Source organism: Rhipicephalus sanguineus, chromosome 4, assembly GCF_013339695.2.
Source record: "Rhipicephalus sanguineus isolate Rsan-2018 chromosome 4, BIME_Rsan_1.4, whole genome shotgun sequence".
NCBI classification, from domain to species: Eukaryota; Metazoa; Arthropoda; class Arachnida; order Ixodida; family Ixodidae; genus Rhipicephalus; species Rhipicephalus sanguineus.
In genome coordinates this window covers 54,901,059-54,923,016 of record NC_051179.1, presented here as the reverse complement: position 1 = coordinate 54,923,016, position 21,958 = coordinate 54,901,059, and the positions used below count along the sequence as shown (strand labels likewise).

Below are 21,958 nucleotides of genomic sequence, written 5' to 3'. Positions count from 1 at the left end.
ACTCTCCATGTCATACGTCAAACATACTTTTTTCTAGACACCAATAAGACTAAAGAAATTACTTTTTTTTTCGCTCTGCGCAGTATTATAATTACTCGGAATTGGGTCACTGATACATCCGCTCATAAAGATGAACGCCAGCAAATTAAGATTACTCAATTAGTGAAGCAGCGGTTTCCATCATTTATCATCACTCAACTCTGTAGCTGGGAAAATCCGCATTGTCAAATGAAACGCATTCCACGTTCCCCACCTGTCGTAACACAGATGCAGCTGCGTTTCCTACGCGGAAATCCCCCACTTGACAGCTTCCGATCATTCTTTCTGACTCGACGTTCGTCAACTGACAGTCACTATATAGGTATACATACAAGCGATTGCGTAAATGACGGCGAATACTTCTGTGTACACGTCGATTCACGTCGCATTGCAACTGTGTATACCCCATTGGCCCAGTTTCTCGCTTCTTAGAACGGGACAAAAGAACATCGCTCATGTACTGAAACGGGTGCAACGGAAGTTCACCGGAGCGTGCCTCGGGCAAGAAAAGAGATGTCACAAACGGGTCTCGGGAGTCCCGGGTGACGTGTCATCGCTTGTTTTGGATGACTCAACCTTGCGGTAGCGCAGTCGCGTATCGGCAGGCGCATCCCTTCAAACTCTGCTAACCTTCCCCCCCCCCCCCCCCCCCCCCCCGCACACACACGTCTTACTCCTCATCCTCTCAACGTGTACACCTTGTCGCTCCGATGGGTGAGACACAACCAAATGAATTCAAGAGAAAATTGTGCCAAGGAGAGCACAGGGGAAAATAATTGTCTTTAACTGTAGTGTAGTAATTATGGCGTAAATCGAAATGAATTAAAGTGGAGGAAAAATCAGCCTTTCCGTCTGTGAGATCCGAATTGTGGGTCCGTCTGTGTGGTCCGAACCCACCACCTTCGAAGGTTGTGGGTTCGCATCACACCGACGGAAAGGGTGATTTTTCGTCCACTTTAATTCATTTCGATTTACGCCATAATCATACACCATACAGTTAAAGAGGACAATTATCGTCCTCTATGCTTTCCCTGGCCTAATTTTCTGTCGGATTCATCTGGTTGTGTCTAACAAAGAAACGAGCTCCTGGAAAAAAGGTCCCCTTTCGGTCATCCGATGGGTGAGAGTTTTGGTGAGCCGAAAGACGCTTTTCGGCATGAAGGTAGACAGGAGTAGGGGCGGAGGGTCACGTTTACCTTCGGGATGTCATTGTGCCACGCCGGGAAGCGGCGGTAAAGATGCCGCTTTCTGTCATCCGCGGCGGCTGCGGCTGCCCGAATCAAGAACGCCTTCGCGAAACCACCCAGAAAGCCAAAAAGCCGCCTAGCTGATGGCTGACCGGAAAAACTCCGGAATGTACGGCACGATTGTGATCTCGACACACGCGTCGTACTCCGAAGGACGAGGCGGCTGAGGAGGGGAGAGCGTTCGGTTGAATGGCATGACAAGCATGCTCAAACGTGTGCGTGCCCTCCGGTATTTCTTTTTTCTTATTTTGCTTCTTCCTCGGCGGCTCGTGTGCTTACCGTACGTGGTTGCGATAAAAGTGCACGCAGCCACTTACTTCCAGCGGGAATTCTCAAGAGCGTTGTTTGTGCCGATAAACGAGCCGCGTCGGGTCGTCTCTTCGCGCCCTGACTGGATCTGGCACGTCTGGGAATTTTTTTTTTTTTCTTTCGAGTCGCGCCGAACGCGTCGAGGTATTTCCTTTCGGCCAGGACTTCCGAGAGTTCATTCATACGAACTGAACGGGTAGGGACCGTGGTAGGGACCGTGGTGGATAGAAGGCTAAACGTTTTTTCCTTTAACTGAGCGGTGTCGAAGCTGCGTTGTGTAGCGGAATAGGAACGTTAAAATGTCAAGCACTGGTGATGTGCGGTGTTTAACGGCGAAAAAAAAAAAGAAAGCCCTGACCAAAGAGTGCCGTGCTAGTCGTTCTGAGGTTTCGATGGTTCTTAGGTGAAGCCTGTTACCACGAAACGTTCCGTGAGTAAGGCGACCGCCAGTTTCCAGATGTAGCTTTGGAATGGCAGCCGTAATCAGCCTTATCGCATTTTCCGTTTAAAAACGTAAGGCCCTACCTATCTCAACAACAATACACTCTTAGAAAAAATGTCGGCATATTCACTAACAAAGCACTAGCAGTTTACTTGTCACAAAATACACTAGCCTCTTAGTAAGTGAAGGTAGTAAAATGCAGGTTAGTGGAACTTTCTACCTAGTTAGTGAGTGAATAGTACTAGCTCGAATGGCTAGTCCATTACTAAGTTGTTAGTAACCGCGCTAGCAACTTACTGACCGTATTAACTCTACTACATTTAGCCAATTAGAGGTTTAAGCCTATTTTGTTTATATGTGCGTGTGCATTGCCATATCAAGATGATTCTATTACAAAAGTACCTAAAGGATTAAAAAAACACAGTGGCATTGCCCTCGTACATTAACTAATGGCCACTAATTACTTCATGCAATTAGCATGGTAAGTACAGATCACAGCAACATGCATAGAGGCATGAATTGATCACGAATGAGAACACACGCCAGCGCACACACAGAATAGCAAGACTTTTACGAAGCCGATATCTACTCTAGCAGCGGCTTGAAGACTATTTATGCTCCTACTTTGGGATAGCACACCGTGTACTGGTTAGCAATCATAGAATTTAGAAGAATAATTGATGTTTTCTACACACAGTGGTTCCACTCCTGCGCCAAAGTGCGCCAAATTGTATTTACTGCGCCATCCTGATAATATCGACGAATTTTGCGCCAAACTGCGCCAAAGTCTCGGGTTTGGAGGCGTCTATCACCGGCAATCGCACCGCCGGCGCGTCAGAACATGTGCAGCTCGATCTTGGGGCTGCCAATAAAGTCGCAATCATGGACCAAGAATTATACCGCTGAATAAATAGCGCTCGCGCGTGCGTTCCGAGTAAGCCACGATGCCATGCACGGTGCCGACGCAGCTTCTGTTCTGCAAGTCGGCTCGACAGCAAAACGCGCTCTCCGCAGAGGCTCGTGACGTCTAGGCCTATCGGTAGCGAGAAAACGCGACGGCGATTCATCGGCGGACGTCGTCTGTTCCAGAAACGCTGCTGATAGCTCGTTTCAAGCGTCGCACGGCACGTAAGGAAAGCAATGTTCAGTAATAACTACATGAGTGCCGCTAAAATGTCTGTCACTTCTGTTTCCGGACATCGCGGAATGAAATCCGGGATCGCTCGCAGTAGATATATGGGACAATATCGAATTTTCCTTGCTTCGCGTTTATGGAAGAGCAAGCGAACGGTGGAAACGCGTTGACACTTTTCCTCAGATATATACTTTATCCATGGATCTTCATCCAGAACAGCTTTTTCGTAATTCCTTCCGCCAGCACGTCCGAGTTTGTAATCACTCTGCGGTAAATACCCCCTAAAAGGCCCTGCCGTTTAGAGCTCACGTGCTAGGGTACGAATTCGAATTTTTGCTTGCTTTTTTAAAAATGTCATCTCATTAGTAAAATCATATCTCCTGGTCGGAGCAGCCGCAAATGCGCAGCTGTCAGTAGCGGGCCCGTCGCTGACGGCCCACAGTGAAGCGGCTACGCCATGTTACACGTCCGCCCCTCGCTTTCGGGGGTCAATATAGCTAACTGTTAAAAAAAACTCAGTTTCGCTTAAGAGTGAAGCAATGAATGCTATACCAAAAAATTGTATCGTGAAACGAGGTAAGACTAGCAGCTAACTCTTTTGGATCCGATCTCGCGTAACTCCACAAAACACTGGTTTAAGGGAATATGGCCCCTCCCGGAACCGAAGCGTTTCCTTGCTCTGAGTTCTCTAAACGCGAAGTAAGCGTTGAGAGCACAGCAAGTTTACGAGCCGTCTCCTGATGCCTCGAGATAGCGCGCGCGCAAGCGACTGCGCCAATTCGAACGATGCGGTCCCCCCCCCCTTCCGCTCCCCTGGCGTCCCTTCATGCTCCTCACGAAAGACGGACGGGGCGTTTCCTCTCTGTTTGATGAGCAATCGACGGCAGGCCCGCACGCAGGAAGATGTTATCGCATGCGCTGTCCGTGCGGCGGAGACAGACGGCCGGCTAGTTTAATCTCCGCTTCAGCCGCGTTCGTCGCCAGCGCTCGCGAGCTTTTACCCGCGGCTAGAATGCGCGTGGTGATGTTATTAATTTGGACTTTGTACGGAAAATTACGGCAACGGCGACGGCAAAAATCCGCCGAGAGTGTCCATATAATTGCTATCGCACGGGTCAATGTACGGGGCAGATTTTGCGCCCCCCCCCCTCTTAGGTGATTAGGGGGGGGCGCCCCCACCTGCCCCCCCTGTGCGCACGCCTATACTCCTGGGATGATTTTTTCCATGAGATTTGCAATGAATCGAAATATTTCTAGCCTTCATAAGAGCCCCATAATAATACTGAGGTGCTTGAATGTTAATGCAATATGCTTCTGTATTGCACTCCAGGATGTAAAATTCGCTGTTGCAAAGTGCTCCCAGATGCAAAATTATCTGCTCCAAAGTGCTCCAAGATGAAAATTTTGCTGCTCCAAAGTGCTCCAAAACGGAAATTTTGCTGCTCCAAAAATTGCTCCAAATCAGAAGTCCTCGGTAGCATCACTGTACACATTATCGTGTGCCCTTATATTTGCTTCTATGCGTGCCATTACGTAGCACGAAACTTTAATTCCAAGATAATCAATAAAATTAAAGTTTGTTTAGATTTTGCTAAAGACCGTCACGATTACGGCAAAGTATACTGCGCATCTACGAAAGATCTGGCAACGTGGGTGGGTAGTAGTTACTTAGTTAAAAACACCAAGTAAACTTTCTGGTTAGTGAAGGCAGCACTTTACGACCTTTACTAACTGCTGGCTAGTAAACAGATTTCGCAAAGGTAGTAAAGTACGCTCGAAACTAGTAAGTGCAAGCATTTACTAACCATTTACTAACTTTTTTTCTAAGAGTGTACGGAATAACACCCTGCTACGAGCACTCACGCGTTATATGAGCGATAAGAGTACTTGCGCGGGCACGACATGTCGTGATAACAATTTTTTAGTGATTACCCCGGAGATGTTAGCCTGGTTTATCGCCAGGCTTTCTACTCCAGGTGTCGGGTGTTGACTATATGGTATATGCGTCACGAGTTGGTGTGTGGTTCTAATAAATACACAGATCCATAGCAGATAGAGCGCGGGCAAACGGGACAAGACAGACAGGCAGGACTTGGCGCCGTCCTGCCTCAAACCCTTTTAAAGCACTTCGATCATACATAAAACATGACGCGACAGTTCAGGCGAACTCGCACTTACGTCTGCTAATTAAAACCGTCTGCTTTCTACGTTTTCCCTAATTATGGCGCAGTGATGAGGAAAAATGGTTATACGGCGCTCGCAAACCGGAAATGCTATAATACGTACCACATGCTGCCCAGTTCCCACGGAGCCATACTTTCGGCGTTCTTCGGGTAAGAGCTTACACGGCGATTTAGCTGCTCTCGTATACGGTGCGTTGCAACAATTAGGGTCACCATTCGTACTTGCCAAAAATGAAGCAAAGAAAGAAACAAATCACCGGCTTTCGCCGACGTTTAACGGGAAAACATCGACAGGTAGCACATGTCTCTTTCAAGGCGAAAGTGTCCATTCGTTGAGAACTCCTTTTGCCGCAACAACGACGTTCACGGAGGTGGTATCCGCTTTGTTCTCTATACGGGACCATCGTGTGCATCGCGATAAGAGACGGCGAACAAGAGGCATCCATCACACGCATCACACTCGTACGATGCACCGCATCACTTAGGGCCAGCCTTCAAACTTGCCTAAAAATAAGAAAACAAACAAGCTATCGGCTTTGGCCGACGTTTAACGGGAAGACCTCTATAGATAACACATGCCCCTTCCACGGCGAAAGTGTCCATTCATTGAGGACCCATTTTGCCGTAACGACGTTCACGGGAAGGCGGTATCCGCTTTGTTCTCTACGGGACCACCGCGCGTACCGCGATAAGAGACGCTGAAGAAGAGGAGCATCCATCACACGCAAGACAAGACGCCGCCGACTGTTCAAACATGCTCGTCCTTCCGCCCTCATGCTGAATCACTCGTCGACGGAAGCCCGCCCAGCGGGCGCGTAGCGGCGAGAAGGTGTAGCTACTACGGAAACACGTACGCACGCGAGAGTACTACCCGCTGCGGAACAACGCGAGTGCCGACGATGAAAAGGCACCGGCGCGCGCCACCGGCAAAGCGGCGTCGATGGTGGTGCGGAGAAATGACTCAACACGGGCAGTCCCAGCAGCGGACGCCGCGGCGATAGGGGTGTTCGTTCACACCCCGCCCCCTCGAAGCAATTTAGACCGCCCTGAAGGATCCGCTGATTATAAGTGCGAGCAAACTGAAAAAACATGCGCGTATGACCAGTGTTACGTATACACTTATTCGGGAACACTGAAAGCGGTGTGCGCTGCTTCTTTCGACTGCAGTGCGCTGCCGCCAATGCGATAACGTGCGGCGGCTATAGCGACCCGTGTGTTCACAATTACGGTAAAGCGTTCCGCTTGCTTAGTCTGTGGGTGGCTAGTGAGTCTTCCACATCCGGCAGTACTCTTCCAAAAAAGGGGGGAAACCGCATCGCGTGTTGTCTTGACGCTTGACCGCTTCGGCCAATCGCCAGTGGCTGTCGTTTGTCGGCGGCCAGCTCTTTCAGGAGGGGGGCAGGGGGCAAAGCTGACTCTGACACGAAGGGACACACGAAATGGAAGGTTTGGGGGCGGGGTGGGGGGGTAGAGACGACTTCCGAAGTGCGAAGCCGGGGAGGAGGACGTGCATAGGCACGCTAAACCTGAGGGACAAAAGTGGGGCTAGTAGTGTAGTAGCGGCATGCCACGAAGGCAACGGAGATCGGCGCGGGCGCCGCGGAGCTTCACTCCGGAGGTGCCTTCCGTTTCTCGGCCATCAATTACGAGGCAAAAGAGAAAGGTGAACTGGGCGCAGCAAGGAAATACCATCCCGATGTCCGGGTCCGCGTGTCTACAACCCCCTCCCCTCCCCTTCTCGATGCCTCCTTACTCTCGCGCAGGGGGAGGCCGGCCGTCCTGCCCCTTTTGATGTCGCGGTATAGACAGTATAGACGTCGGCTGCTTGAGACGTTATTGTCGGTTAAAACCTGCCCGGTGTCAGTATGGTCGAGTCGCGGGGTCCTTCGTCCAATGAGGGAAGAACGTCATCCCTGAGTGGTGTCGCTCCTTGACCATTGGTCATCCATTGTTGCCGGTCAACGCTCCCTGTTATAAAACGTGCGCGATGGTTAGAGCGCGCTGAACCCGTCGGTTGGTGTGTGTGTGCTGTTTGCAGCCGGTGTTACGATATTGAGAGACATGGAAGCGTTGTTCGTTCGACTCAGGGTACTGGGGAGCTTCCTCCGCCAGCAGTATCGTCTCGTGGGATCTTCAGCACACATTTTGAAGGTATTTCCTCATTTCCTGCCCTGTAGTTTGGTTTTCCTAATCCAACCTTTGTTTCAAATTTATTACTTTCTTTTTTTTCGAGCACATCATTTGCCTTTTCTTTAATATAATCGCTTCAATGTGGCTATATTTAGTTTTCGAGGTGTCTTTACTAAATGCCCGCTACTGTCGTTTTCTTAAAGCCTTCTTTTTTGCGAAATGTGACTTAGGAACAATGAGATTAACTTTCGCGATTACGAGGTCGTGCATTACTTTCGGTTTTACGACAGACAACGGTGTCAATGGTACAAAGCATGGACACAGACATTTGCGAAGTTCGCGTAGTTATCGGGATTGTCTCAATGCTACTGCCCCAGCTTCTGATACTTCAAATTGACATGATTGTGGCGAAGTGTTATCAGCACCCTTTATAATTGGTGGGATCTAAATTCAACCCATTCGAATATTGTGGGTTCGGGTCATACCGACGGTAAGGGTGCTTTTTCGTCCACTTTAATTCATTTCAACTTACGTCACAATTACTAGACTGCAGTAAAAAAAAAAAAATGTAATGTCCCTTACGCTTTCCTTTAGGCTTAATTGTATCTCGGATTCATTTGGTTATGTCTAACCACGAAGCAAATCACCGAGACACCCGTCGCGCGTATAAGCGAACACCGCTCACGAGACTCCAGCCAGCGGGTCAAGGTTAGCTCGCACTCCACTTCGCCCCCGGATAGTTGTAAGCGCCGTTGCTCCGACGGCGATCGCTCGTTGTATGCGCTCTTCCGGCGGCGGTGATGTTGCCCACGTTCGTATACCTTTCATTGTAAGAGCCGCAGGGGCCGTCGAGCATACCGCTAGCATGTATACGCGCAGGCGTTTGAGAAAGCACGGCGCGGGCGCGCGTGATATCTTTTTTTTTTTTTTTCGTTTCACTGCTTGATGGATAGGCAAGCGCTTGGTGAGTGGAATATGGGTCAGTGGAACTGGAGAGGCGACGGAAATCCCCGCGCCGTCGACCTCTTATGAGTGTAGGCGTTTGTCGGGGCCAACATCTCCACGTTCTCCGCAGCGTGGTGGCACGCTCGAACATGCCGCCGCATGCCTTGTATGCAGTGCAGCATACAATGCGATCGCTGTGCGCACAGACCCGGCTGGCCTCAAGGCTTCCTCTCTCGTTTTATTTTATTCCCGGACAGCGCCCGTTAAGCGCTCTGCAGTCTCATTCTTGTCGTGCTTTGGGCGCCCGCGCATGGATGCTGAGTTACTGCGTAACGTCGAGCTGTAAGAAGAGAAGGAGGGGAGGGGGGGGGCTTACGATAAAGACGCCTACGGTTATCACGCCACGCTTAGTGTGTTTTCTTGCTCTCAACACCATCGTACATACTTCGTTCATGACTTTGAAAGCGAAGGAGGGAAAACAGAAAGCGAGCGTTTGAATGTATGTACGTGTACACAGTTGGTGGTCAGACTCTTCTCGGTATAGGTGCTTCATATAATGCCTAGGCGTTATACTTTTGTTCGACTTTTCTTGTTTCTCTCTTTTGCGATAGCTCTCTTATGCGATCATTAGCTAATCATTGTGATGGGAATCACTGTCTGAACCATTACCTTAATCTAACCGCGACCGATAATTGCATTCTCTAAACTGGCCTTAAGGTCGTCGTAAACTGTCAAAATACATCAAGAGCAACGCGACATGTTGTGGTGTGCCCCAGTAGAAGTTTCGAGTTATCATGTGATAACAAAAGCCGCTTATTGCTTGCGCATGTAATGCATGCATCTGAGCCATACGAATCACTGTTAAGCTTTCATCGGTTCTGCGCCTGTTCGTGAAACGCGCAACTCATTTGCTACGCCTTTCTAGACGTATAGGCGTTGTATAGGCATATATCGTCTAAACGCCATTTATTTCTATGTGCTTTCCGCAGGATTGCGTGCCATGGGAAGCTAGTGGAGGCGTTCGATATCACGGTGCAAGCAGGTGATTCCAAGCATAAAGTGGCGAGATGGCCACGATCATAAAAGCTGCACTTATATGACGTTGTCTCTTGCTCGCAACACCGTTACTCAACAGCACGTCCAAGCTGCGCACTGGCTGCCTGATTTAATCGTTACTGCGCACTCTTTCGAATGCGCCTATATGCTAACGAGCGTACGCGCATCGCTCGTATCTTCCTCGGCTTATCTAGGTCGCACCTGCTATTTCCGCGCTCACGCGCACAGGTATCCGTGACTGGTGCGTCACCGTCCCGCCGTGTGTCATCGCTGAGCGTGTAACTCCACGCTAAATGTAGATAAAAAACAACAAAGCGCGCTAGCGGTGTCCAACGGAAGCGGCCGTCAACCTATTCATCCAATCGTCCGCATCTTCCTTCTCCTCCGCATCTTTTTCTGTACGATTGGACGCCGGTGCGACGACAACGATGACGCACCGCCGCGTCGCTTTTCTTTTCCCGAGCTGACGGGTGGTAAAAGCACGCGAGCTGTCACGCCGATAGACCTGCGCACGACATGACAAAAGAAGGGAGCAGGTGGGGAGAGACAACACCCGGCAGGCATTCTCACGATCTAAAACCACTGCTGCCGCCGCTGACAGCAGGCCTTTCTCTCTCGCCTTCCTATCAGCCGGCTGCCGTTTCCGAATTCCGTGCGGGCCAAAGCTCGTGAGTCGTCGTCGCTCCACGGGCAGGTGAGTCAGGTGTTCTCGGCGGTGCCGGCCGGCGAAAGGCTCCCGACGACGTCGCCGGCCGTGCCCTCGCTCTAGCCGCACGACCACCGACCCTCGCCATCCCAAGCTACACATGAGGAGGGAGGGAAACAGAAGGGAGGGGGCGGAGACTCCTCGCGGCGAAAAACGCACGTGTTCGCGTGTTCCTCTCACGTCCCGGCAGAGAAAGAAGTCAGTAGTAGCTGCGTAGTCGTCAGTGGCTGCTGCTATCAGCAACGAACAGTAGCAGGAGGAGAGTCGTGGTCGAAGAGTCCACGTGCCCCCCAGACCACCACACTTTCGGGGTTGACGATCGCGGGCAAGCGAGAACGTGTCGGAGAAGCCGCGTTGGTGTGACAGTTTTCTCCCGCGCGTGCGTCTCCATCGGACGTCAGCGTGCCGTTTACACTTGGCGCGCAGTGAAGAAGAGTGGCCACTCTGTCGAGAGACGGCTGTGCCGGTTTTACTACTCCGGTCGCAGTGGAGCGGCGTCGCCGCAGTCTTGCGGTCGGCGCGTCCTCGGCAGCAGAGAAGCGTGCTGCCGCCCGTCTCCGCGTTGGTAACGTTGCGCGGACTCCGCCGCCGACGGGAGGACGCAAGGATGCGCTCCTCGTACCGCGTGCGCTCTGACGCGGCCTCCGCTCTGATCGACGACCTGCCGCCCACGCTTCGCACCTTCTTTTGCCAGGTGAGATGGCCGTGTTACCCAATTTCCCGGTGTCGCCGAAGCGGCGGGTATCGTTGCTGGAATCCTGTAGGCGCACGCGGTGCAGACAGCGCGTCAGGCGAAGTAATATCGCGTGTCACTTTAAAGCTAGTAGCGTAACGTCACGTAGTCAGTGTGAATAGCGCGGTCCACTTCGTATTTTTTGAGCTTTATCCTTCTCAGACTTGAGGGCAACGTCGCGGTTAAACCTGCTCGTGCGAATTGTCGGCATGTTGCCTTTCCAAGGAAGCTAAAAATCGCCATATGTTATTCACAGATGGCTCCGCAATACTTGTTCACCAACAGGGACACCAAGTCTATCGTCTATGGAACTCGATTTTCTGTCGGAACATGAGAACCAATTTTCCTGTAGAGAAACAAGGGGTCTGAAGAGGTTATGGAAAGTAGGCGCCAATTCCCATGACGATCAGTACGACCGTACTACCATTGAAGGACTCTGGTACTACTGAGCGAAAGTGTTTGCACCGTCAAATATGAACAGCTGCGTTAAGTTCTGCATGCCATGACCACTTTTTGTCCTCTCAGCTGAATGAAACTGCGTGTTCGCGGGCGTCGATATCTTGGTTATCACATGCGCAAGTATTCGACGTGACGCGTCCTCCGAGTCGTGCTGAGAAGGTCGCGTTTCGTTTCGAGCGCTCGCAACGATGCCAACACGCACTTCCTTCGGCGCGGTGCTCCTATCCGAAGGACTATTGTTCCGGTATCGACCGATCGTGGTTTGCCTTGCCATATGCCTCGCGGGACATAAAGTGCGCTAAGCTGAAACGATAACTGTGATTTCCTTGCTTTGCAACTTAAAAAGCGAAGGTTACGCGCGCTATCGCTTGACGGATCATATATTGGTATTACTTCACGCTAAGGAACGCAACGAGGTCAGCCATAAAAGTCTATAAAACGGTTCTCATTCACGGACCTATTGTTGTGCTTTGAAAGTTCTAGTAGCATTCCCTTAGTTCTGTCACCTCCAACAAGTCCGCACAAGCCCAGACGTGTAGAAATGCAGCCGGTCGTTCTATAAGAACTGTGATGTACACGTTAAACCTTAAAAAAAAAAAGGCTATATTCACCTATACTATACACGCTCAAGATTGCAGGTCACTTCTCATTCGCAGCATGGTAGTAATTAACTGCATTGTAATTTTCTTTCACGTTAACACATTCCTATTTCAGAGAGCATGAACGGAATATGACGAGCATGTACACAACTTTTTTCATTCAATTTGCTTATCACCCTGGACGTTAAATATTTCGCTAGGCATAATTTGCTGATTTTCAGTGGAGGACTTTCTGAGATACTTTTGCAAGTACATCAGCTGGAGAGTGAGACGTATGCGTGCTTGCATTGTTGTCACTGCACGACGTCGGAATGCCGTTGTTCACCGCATTTTCACTTTCTTCCCCTTCGCGAGTTTTTCTAAAAATAGCTCCCCGCTTGAGCTGGCATGTCCGGAATTGCTAAAAAGTTCGCGACATTGTCTTTTTCTCTTGCACGAAAGGCCGACGCTCCGTCGATTGCAACGTGCACTCTTTAAGGGAACTTTAGTTCTATACAATGCTCGCGTCGGTATGTTAGTAGTCTCATGCTGCGCTCTTCGCCCGCAGACATCACTGACAGCGTAGCTTTGTGACAAATACGGAACGTCAGTCGAGTAAACTCATTAAGGACATTGCAGAGGCGTCTGAAGGTTGTTACAAACTATAAATGCGTATCCATATGCCCACCGAAAACTACCTGGATGGCGTTGACGATGAGCCAAAGGCCCTGGCTTGAGCTGGTTAAATTCGAAATTTCCGATTGGGAGGGAGTGACACTTAGTGTTTAAAGTATATAGTGCAGCGAAATCATATCGTGTAGCAGTGCAAGTATTCTATTAAGGCGAAAGCCTTAGATGCCTCATTAAACGCGAAAACTGATTGTCGGCGTCAATGTGATTGATGCAAAAAATGATGGGTGACGTCACCGTATCACGTCATTCCATGCAAATTATGACTTTGGAATAACACGGAATAATTCCCGTGTTATTCTACGGTCAAAACTAAGTACATGCGGTCTCGCACGTTTCGTAGAAACAGTTTGTAAGTACAGTGGCACGGGTCTAGCTGGCGTTATATTGTAATGCCAGCACTTCAAGACAAAGAAAGAAAAAAAAAACAGACGTGAGTATTAAAAACTTATTCAATGCTCCTCCTAGTTGTTCACCTTGACGCCACGCATGTTCTCGAACACCGATTTGCGTTACAGATGCTTCTGCAAACGGGTGCTTACTGGGTTTGCGCGGCGGGTGGTGCGGGCAGCGATCTCAAAACACATGCAGTTTCTGGTATCGCGCAAGGACTTCTTGGACTATAGGCCTCGTGCGCTGCTGTTTCAAATCGGATATGCAGCGCCACTGCGGCGGCTGCTGGCAAAATGTCCCTGTTCCCTCCGTACCGCCGCGCTTGGCCGCAGCAGGTTGGCAATGACCCCTAGCAGCGCAAGCGCGTGTACGCGGCGAAAAAAAGTCGACTTCTATCTGCTCTTGCGAGTTCGCATGTCATAAGAGCTACAAGAACACGGGCGCGAAACTGCCGAATGTGCAATTTTATCATTTTCCAAGGAATTCGTACGAGGCTGACCGGCGAAAACGTTGGATCGCAGCCATTCGGCGCGCCCGATAAGCAAACTGGTCCTGTCTTCGCACAGTTTCTTTCGATTTCTATCCAAGTCACTGACTATATTGACACCCTTCCTCGCCCTTACTCCCGAATTTTTTTTAAATTTTGCATGTGTATGTATCATAGCCCAGCAAACTCACTCATGAGTCGACTGACTCAGACTCAGATCGGGTCGTGAGTCTGAGTCTGGGTGAGTAATATTTTGGTGAGTTTGAGTCCGAGTGAGTCCGGTTTGAAGAAAATTTTAGCGAGTCTGAGTCCGACTGAGTCCAGTTGAGGGAAATATTGGTGAGTCTGAGTTCGAGTGAGAGTGAGCCCGGGTGAGCTCCACCTTTTGCTGCCGACTTATGGTCCTATCTACTCATCTTCAGCATTACTATCAGCCCTATATCGGCTTAAGTTCATACTCAAGTCTATTCACACATATCTCAACACACTAGGATTCACGTGCCACCTTAATATTTATTGATCAGAGGTATGAGTTAGAGGAAGGGGTGCCATGACCTCCCCCAGCAAACTCTTAATGGGAAGCTCTAGATAAAAATATCTCTTGTGAGTTGCATATTTCATAAAAATGTCCTTACTGGATTGATATACGATAATGATGATATATGATAACTCGTATTTGAAGGTGCTAGATCGAAAGGCGTATCGTAGAGCACCGATTATGTGAGATATTGGCGTTAAAAAGGATTGACACTATGATCAAAAAAGCTAATTTTACGGCAACGGACTAATGAGTCAACTCACTCAGGCTCACTCAGACTAAGGTGAAGCCATGAGTGAGTCCGGCTGAGTAATGTATAGGTGAGTTTGAGTCTGAGTGAGCCCGGTTGAGAAAAAGTTGAGTGAGTCTGAGTCCGAGTGAGCCCTGAGAGCAAAATATATTTCTTGAGTGAGTCTGAGTGAGCTCCAATTTTTTTGCCGGCCTATGATATGTATACACGCACACATTGAAACGCGCATAGACGAAGATACATAAAGTGTGATTTAACCCCCACCGAAAAAAAAAGTTCTGGCTGCGCTACTGCCCCAGGTAATATTGACACATTGTTGGTTCCCTTGATCCTCTTATTTACTGTACACCCGAACGGAGATTTGTGGCAACGATTGCGGCGCAAGACACTCCTCTGCAGTGCCCAATTTGTCGGCTGTGCACGACTGTAGGACTGAGGGGCCTCAGGATCGGCTTCATGATCGCACGACCTAGACAAAAACCACAGTTGCACATGTTCAAAAATATAATTTAGCAAAGTGTTTGACGTACCAACAACGCTAGAAAACTAAAAGACGGGAACTTCATGCGGTCTCTATCTTTTTATCGTTGCTAATATGTCATTTCAACTATCCCCGCTTTCTGCTAATGCGCGCCGGTCACAGGACAAGCGACGCGCGAGGCTGCCGATAAAAAGTATTCTCTATCGTACGCCAAGAAAAAAGTTTACTCGCTTCTAAACGCTCGTCGTACTTCACGCTTTTTATTTGTGCGACGCATTTTCCGAATATTTTCGACGGACCGACGGCACTTGGAGTTCTTACCTCACGCAGTAAACGTGATTAGCGGCGTACAAGTCGCCACGCCGAAGCGAACTACTTCGTTTGAAGTATTCCTGAACGTTTGCTATCCGTCCGTAGCCGCAAAAAAGCAAGCAGGGCTTGTTTTGCGTCCACATTTTCACGCATCGACGTTCGCCACACACAACTTCGAGGTACGCGCCGGGAGGAGAACAGGGACAAAATGCGCGAAGTGGCCGCATTGGCGCTGCGCACTCGGGAGAGCGGTGGCGCCATCAACTGAGCGCACGAGGACTATACCTAACTGCGAGACTATCCCTATGAGGTGAAGGTCGCGCGATGTTTCGTAACTTTCACGGTATACGCACCCAAAGTCTGCAGTATAACATCTTGCACTATATAGTGTACCTCTATATACCAAGAAATAGTGTTCCAAGAAATGGAGTGTTGTCAGGCTGCGAGGCACAACGTAAACGTCGCGCACATTGTGTTCTCCCGCAACCACCAAAGCCACGCTCGATCCTGCATCGTTTCCTTGGAAGCAGCGAATAGGGCAACGTCTTGTATATATAGCTCGCCTCTGCAGCTGAGAACGTGATGGCACGACAAGTACGCGTTGTGATCAAACGTATATACGCGACGCGACGGTCCCGCGTGTGGCAACGAGGAAAAATTCCGCTCAGGATTCCGACTTTCTCGAATCGGTCAGCACTTTCGGTGAACGGCACGGAGCTCTTGATAAATGGTGCCCTCGCCAGCATGTCAAAAGTTTACTGCGTTGCTGTATGTGCCTCCAAGGCGTCAAATATGTTGTACACGGCGCGCTTCTTAATTAAAGTCGCGGCGAGACGTATATATATCCATCCTGAAAGGAGCTCTTTCTTGGAGAGTCGGCGTGTGTGTGCATCACCCTGCGGCCGACGCGGTGACGGTGGTCTCTTGTGGCGCCGTCAGCGCGACGCCAATGCTAAAGAGGTTCCCGGGGGCTTTTTCGGGGATTCCCCGGCCGTCGCTTTGATGGGTCGAAAAACGGAGGGGCTTATATGTACTTTACTGCACGAGAAGTCTGACGCGGCCTCGTTAATGGCTTTTTTTGCACACTTTTCTTGTATACGTTTTAGAACGCAGCTCTTGCGGTAGAGTGCATATTGGCAGTTCAGGCAGAATAGTTGTAACATTGATTGATTCTTGATTGATTGATTCAAGTCATGTGCTAAGTACTATATATATATATAGTTTCTTAAGTTTCTAAGTATATATATATAGTTTCTAAGTACTATATATATATATATATATAGTTTCTTATACATGTTTGAGAAACAAATGGAGAGCATGCAGTCAATCAGCCGTATACAAAAGAGAGAGACGGTACGCACAGTAAATACCGTACACTATATATCAAGTATATGTAAGTTGTGACCACTGAAGGCGCTGAATATTAAAGGGACAGTATATAAAGAGAAAAAAAAATTTTTTCTCGTATTAGTAAATTACTCTCTCACTATACCAAAACTACCATCCTTGCCGCTACTTGCCGCGAGAAGACGCTTCGTAAGCGAGAAAATGCGGGAAAAGAAAACGCAGGTGGCGACGCCACCTAGAAATTCCTGCACCAATCACCGATACGTCACAGATTTTGACGGCGTCTACTAGGACATACGCCGTTCCCAATCGGCAAAAATGAAGTATACATTGTCCTCCGAATGAGCCAGAGACTTAAGATTCCAAGTTTCAGGAAATTTCGTTGCGCCAATGTCGCCAAAATACGAGAAATGCACTTAGAAATCCTTGACGTCACGCGCGGAGATATCGGAGCGATATTTAAAAGTGAAAATTTGACCTTAATTTTCTCCTCTATTAACAGTTGTTTTTCAGAACACAATTTATCAGTCTAATCTAAACTGATTCATTGTTTCACTTTAGTGTTCCCTTAATCCTTAGCCGTTCGGTGCGGCATTTCGCAAACTTCATCGTGAGACGCCACGAATTGTTTGACGACGCTTGCAGCGATACAGGAAGCCTGGTGGAACTTCTATAAATTTTCGATAGTTCGAAGACTTCCAATGAGAGAGCCTCGGCAATTATTTAGCAACAGCTTGAAATTTGTCGCCGACAGAAATATTACATTTTGTACGCAGGGTGCTGCATGAGTAAAATAAACGGGTAGATTTTTTTTCAATTCGAGAGCTCCCATACGACCGAAATGTTCCAGGAAGTTCCCTCGCATCGCTAATACGATTTGGAAGTTTTCAAGTTGCTGTGTAAGGAAAGCTGAATGCCTAATCCTTTCGCGATGTTTGTACTGCTGGATTGCGCCGATAACAATTAGCAATGCGTTTTTGATAGTTTGTATTTCTCGGCTAAAAGGCGTCGTCGAAGACGGCTCAATGTGAGCAACACGAGTCGCATTTTTTTTTAAACTAAGAACAAGAGCCAAATCCCGCTGCTATGTTGAGCTTTGCCTCTCGTCTTGCGTGCGCAGATGGCGGACATATCGCCCGAGCGGCCGTCGACGCCTCCCAAGGGTACGCCCGTGACCTCGCCCAATGGCACCGGCGCCGACATCAGCAGCGTGGTCGAGAACATCGCCAAGGCGACCCAGTTGAGCGAGAAGTTGAACACCGTGTCATCTTCCTCATACAGTGCCTCGGAGAAGCACTCCAGCAGCTCTCAGGCAAGTCACGCGTCTCGAAGGCATTGCTAAAATTCTTGAAGACAACAGACTTGCACCGCCGGTTATAGACCGATAGCGATATTGGGACTGTGAGGAGTGTGACATTGTGTATCTCCTCCTCTCCTCTCTCTACCCCTAACTTGCGACTATACCCCATCCCATTCCCCAGTGTATAGGCTAGCATGCCAGTTATTCTACACGGGTTAACATCTCTGCCTTTCCTTTTTCTCCTGTTCGTTCCTTCTGCCTACATTCAGCTCTGAATTTAACGGCACGATTACAGTTACTGCTGAATAAAGGTAATCGGAGCGCTTTCTGCTACCTGAGTTTCTGTCGCGTATTGCTAATAGCAAACTCGGAAGATGCGAGACTCGCATCATTGTATAGAAAGTATTACTACCGGTGCTCTTTGGCCGAATGTGCTGTTTTTGTGGGACGTTTCGAACCCACATGAGCACTCGTAGCAGTTTCGGTTCTTCAGATACGGGAAGAAGCACTTATTGTCAGTATATTAGGCGTTGGATAGGCACCCATGTTTTACAAGTGCAAACTGCGGGGACTGCGTAGGTTACAATATTAGTGGTTAGGAAACCTTGGCGAAGACAATATCAGTGGCACTACATCTACCGCTGCAAATTATACCTACGTCCTCTGTGAACTCGCGCTATTCAGTAACACAAACAACCACGCGTTAACTTACCTTCCTGTAACATGGTAAGGCTTGCTTATACCTTAATTGATAGCACGCGAATAGTTGCCCCAATGTTGGTCAGTTCATATGTCTCATTCAGTCAAATGCAGTGGGCAGGAGCGTGCAAACAATGGATGTTGCCGGGGCCAACGTTTTGAACGGGGACACGCAAACGCGCACAGTGTTCTCCATTAGGGGAGCCAAGTATCACCCTCCCCCCCCCCCCCCCCCTCACCCTTAGGTATTCGCAGAGTCCGAAAGAAAATAAGCTTGACAATCGCTTCAAACATGAAAATGAAGCGACGACGTACTTCTCGCAACGCCCTGCCTCTGGTCCCCAGCTTTCCGGGGCTAAAGGTGGGAAATACAATTTTTGGTATGCAACATCAGGGGTCCTCCGCCGCAATTACAGTGAAAAACCTGCATGGCCTTAAGCCTGCACTTTACGCAATGACAGGACTGGTCCGATTAGGCACAGGCATGGGGCAGACTTAGCGCCCCGTAGAAAATGAGGGAGGACGCCCCCGCCCCCCTTTTGCTCCCCATGAGCGCACGCCCATGTTGACACGAGTGTTGCCGTCAGCTACTTACCTTACGTGCACTCACAACTCGGTGCCTCCACGTGCAGATGCTGAAAAGTTCGACGACGGCTGCGTCGAGCTCGGGGTCACTGCTGAACAAGAAGTCTCAGCTGCTGCACCACTCGCTGGCGAGCTCGCAGCAGCAGACGCAGCAGCAACAGAAGGAAGAGCAGCAGCAGCTGTTCCAGCAAGAGAACCGTAGCACCACAAACTACAGTCGCAGCGTGAGCGTAAGCTCGAGTAGCTCGAGCACCGACTCAAGGCTCAAGACGATCTCATCGCAGAGGGGCTACACGGTCGACTGCGGCACGCCGGAGGCCTCCGATGAAGGCCGCGTCCGCGAGTCGACGCCCTCCGAGGTTCGTTTCGAACAGAAGCGGGTCACCTCTTCGGCCAAGAGCAAGCTGGTGGCCGACGGTGTGACGGCCGAGAAGTCTGCCACCACCAACAAGGAGCTCAAGAGGCTCCAGGCGGGCGACATCACCTTCCAAGAGAAGCAGCACTCTCAGGTTGGTGTACGGTCTCTTTGAGAACATCGATTTTGTAAAGTACGCATTTTACAAAGCACCAGGAGAAACGCGTCTTCTACTTTCTCTGTTCTTCTGTAAGTTGTCCATTTCGCTTCGTGCAAGTTATTCTGGGCAAAAGGTCACAACTATACCGTTGAGGTCATGGTGTTATTCTTAATATTTTATTTCTTTATACCCTATGTATTTGTTAATAGGGCCGAATTAGTACTTGATCCCTATGGGAAATTTTCAGCGAGCGCTAAGTGCTCATCTTAAATCTAATTCGGGTATGGCAGGTGAAGTTCAGTTCGACGTGTCAAAATAATATACAATTAAGGATTGGTGTATTCTTTTGCTGAATGTGATGTTAAATATTTCGTATTACCAAAGTTACACGCTGCGGAATGGAAAGAGGTTTATCTGTGGGTCGAGCTCATGTCGCTTGATAGACCACTAATGTAAAACCATAAAAATGTGCTCAAATGATGGCTCTTCTCGCGCTGCGAGATGTAGTGTAGCACATGTAATTATTTTTTTATTTCGACTGTATTGCAGGCAATGAAGGCTCGCATGGAAGGCGAAGGATTCTCGGCCGAGAAAATTGCCGCCGTGAAGCAGGACCAGAAGCAGCTCAAAATGGGCGACACGCTACACCAGCAGCAGAAGACCGCCGCGGCGTCGGCCTCAAAGATGTCTACGGAAGACTACACTGCTGAAGAGATCTCCATGGCGAAAAAGGAGGAGCGTCAGATGTACACTCAGGGTGTGCTGCAACAGGAAAAGAGTGCCGCCTCATCCGCCAGCTCCAAGGTCTTTATCAGCTCCAAGGGAGTGTCTAAGTCATCCGCGTCGCACCAGACGGTCAAGCACATGGACTACAGCAGCGGTGGTAGCTCCTGCGCTTCGCCCATCGTGACGTCGCCGACGCAGGAGATGTTCAGCAGCGGCCTGCCGCCGCTCCCTTCCAACCAGAGGCTCGCCGTAGGCCAGGGCTTGGCCGACGAGTTGGACACCTTGCGGTCTCCTTTGTCTCAAACGGAAGTCGATAAGGCCATCTCACGGTTCGCCAGTCGTATGGCACTCTGCGTGGAGCAGTTGAAGACCGCCACCGAGGACGAAGCCGTTGAGCTTCTGGCCACGATGTCGGTCATCATCCGCAAAGCGTGGGCCGTCCCTACATACGGACACGACCTGGGATTCACCATGTGCAACATCCTGCGCACCAACGGCGGCCTCGACGTCATCCTCAAGAACTGTTCTTCCGGCAGCGAGGAGCTGCAGTTCGCCAGTGCCAGGCTCCTGGAACAGTGCCTGTCTACGGAGAACCGGTCCTACGTGGTCGAGCACGGTCTAGAACCCGTCGTGAAGGTTGCTTGCTTGTGCAGCTTTAACAACCAAGGCGCCTACTCACGAGTGGGAACGGGAATCCTGTGCCACCTGTTCAAGCATTCCGAGTCCACCTGCAGCGAGTTGATTCGCCTCGGAGCGCTTAAGTCCATCCTGTACGACTGCCGCACGAGCGACGTGGAGACGCTGCGGCACTGTGCTTCCGCCCTGGCGAACCTGAGTCTGTACGGCGGACCCGAGAACCACCAGGCTATGATCAAGCACAAGGCTCCCATGTGGCTGTTCCCACTCGCCTTCAACCTGGACGACAACATCAAATACTACGCCTGCCTCGCCATAGCGGCGCTCGTGGCCAACAAAGAGATCGAAGCGGCCGTCATGAAGTCCGGTACGCTGGACCTGGTCGAGCCCTTCGTGACGAGCCACCATCCCGAGGAATTCGCCAAGAGTCACGTGGCCCACGTCCACGGACAGTCCAAGGACTGGCTGCTGCGTTTCGTACCCGTCCTCGACAGCAACAGAGAAGAGGCCCGAAGCCTCGCCGCGTTCCATTTCGCCATGGAAGCTGGCATCAAGAAACGACAAGGAAACACGTCGGTGAGTAGGCATACCTAGCCCCCTGCATGTGTTGAAATTGCCTTTCATCGAGTTCGACAAGATAACGAACAGGCTGTTTTGCCGTCGTAGGTGTTCGCGGAGATAGGAGCTTTGGAGGCCTTGCGAAAAGTAGCCAGCTCTCCAAATGCCATCGCTTCGAAGTTCGCGGCCCAAGCGCTGCAGCTTATCGGCGAAGAGGTGCCGCACAAGCTGTCCCAGCAGGTTCCCCTCTGGACTGTCGAGGACGTGAAGGAGTGGGTCAAGCAGGTAAGAATAATGTTCACTGGTTCGTCGTCGTATACGAAACCCGACGAAATGTCTGGTATGTCGTGAACGATGAGCGCCAGTTCACGCTTTCAAATTAATGCAAGTTTTGTCTGTCACGCCTGCAATGCACTCACTCGTTCATCTGCTTAGTTTGAGGCAAGAGAAGCGCGCATTTATAATGACTATATAAATTT

General features: G+C 49.8%; 1 protein-coding gene across 7 annotated transcripts in view; it reads left to right on the top strand.

Moving 5' to 3' along the window:
• The window catches only part of LOC119390019 (NAD(+) hydrolase sarm1), a 212,005-nt gene that overhangs the window by 174,861 nt on the left and 15,186 nt on the right, over nucleotides 1-21,958 (top strand). For 6 of the 7 annotated variants that reach the window (XM_049414618.1, XM_037657523.2, XM_037657520.2 and 3 more), the window contains exons 2-5: nucleotides 17,581-17,772; nucleotides 19,092-19,553; nucleotides 20,109-21,497; nucleotides 21,588-21,764. In XM_049414618.1, the coding sequence (XP_049270575.1) occupies nucleotides 17,581-17,772; nucleotides 19,092-19,553; nucleotides 20,109-21,497; nucleotides 21,588-21,764 (2,220 nt within the window). Of the gene's footprint in view, nucleotides 1-10,756; nucleotides 10,887-17,580; nucleotides 17,773-19,091; nucleotides 19,554-20,108; nucleotides 21,498-21,587; nucleotides 21,765-21,958 lie in introns of those variants that run through there. The other variant, XM_037657522.2, reaches the window with a different exon arrangement.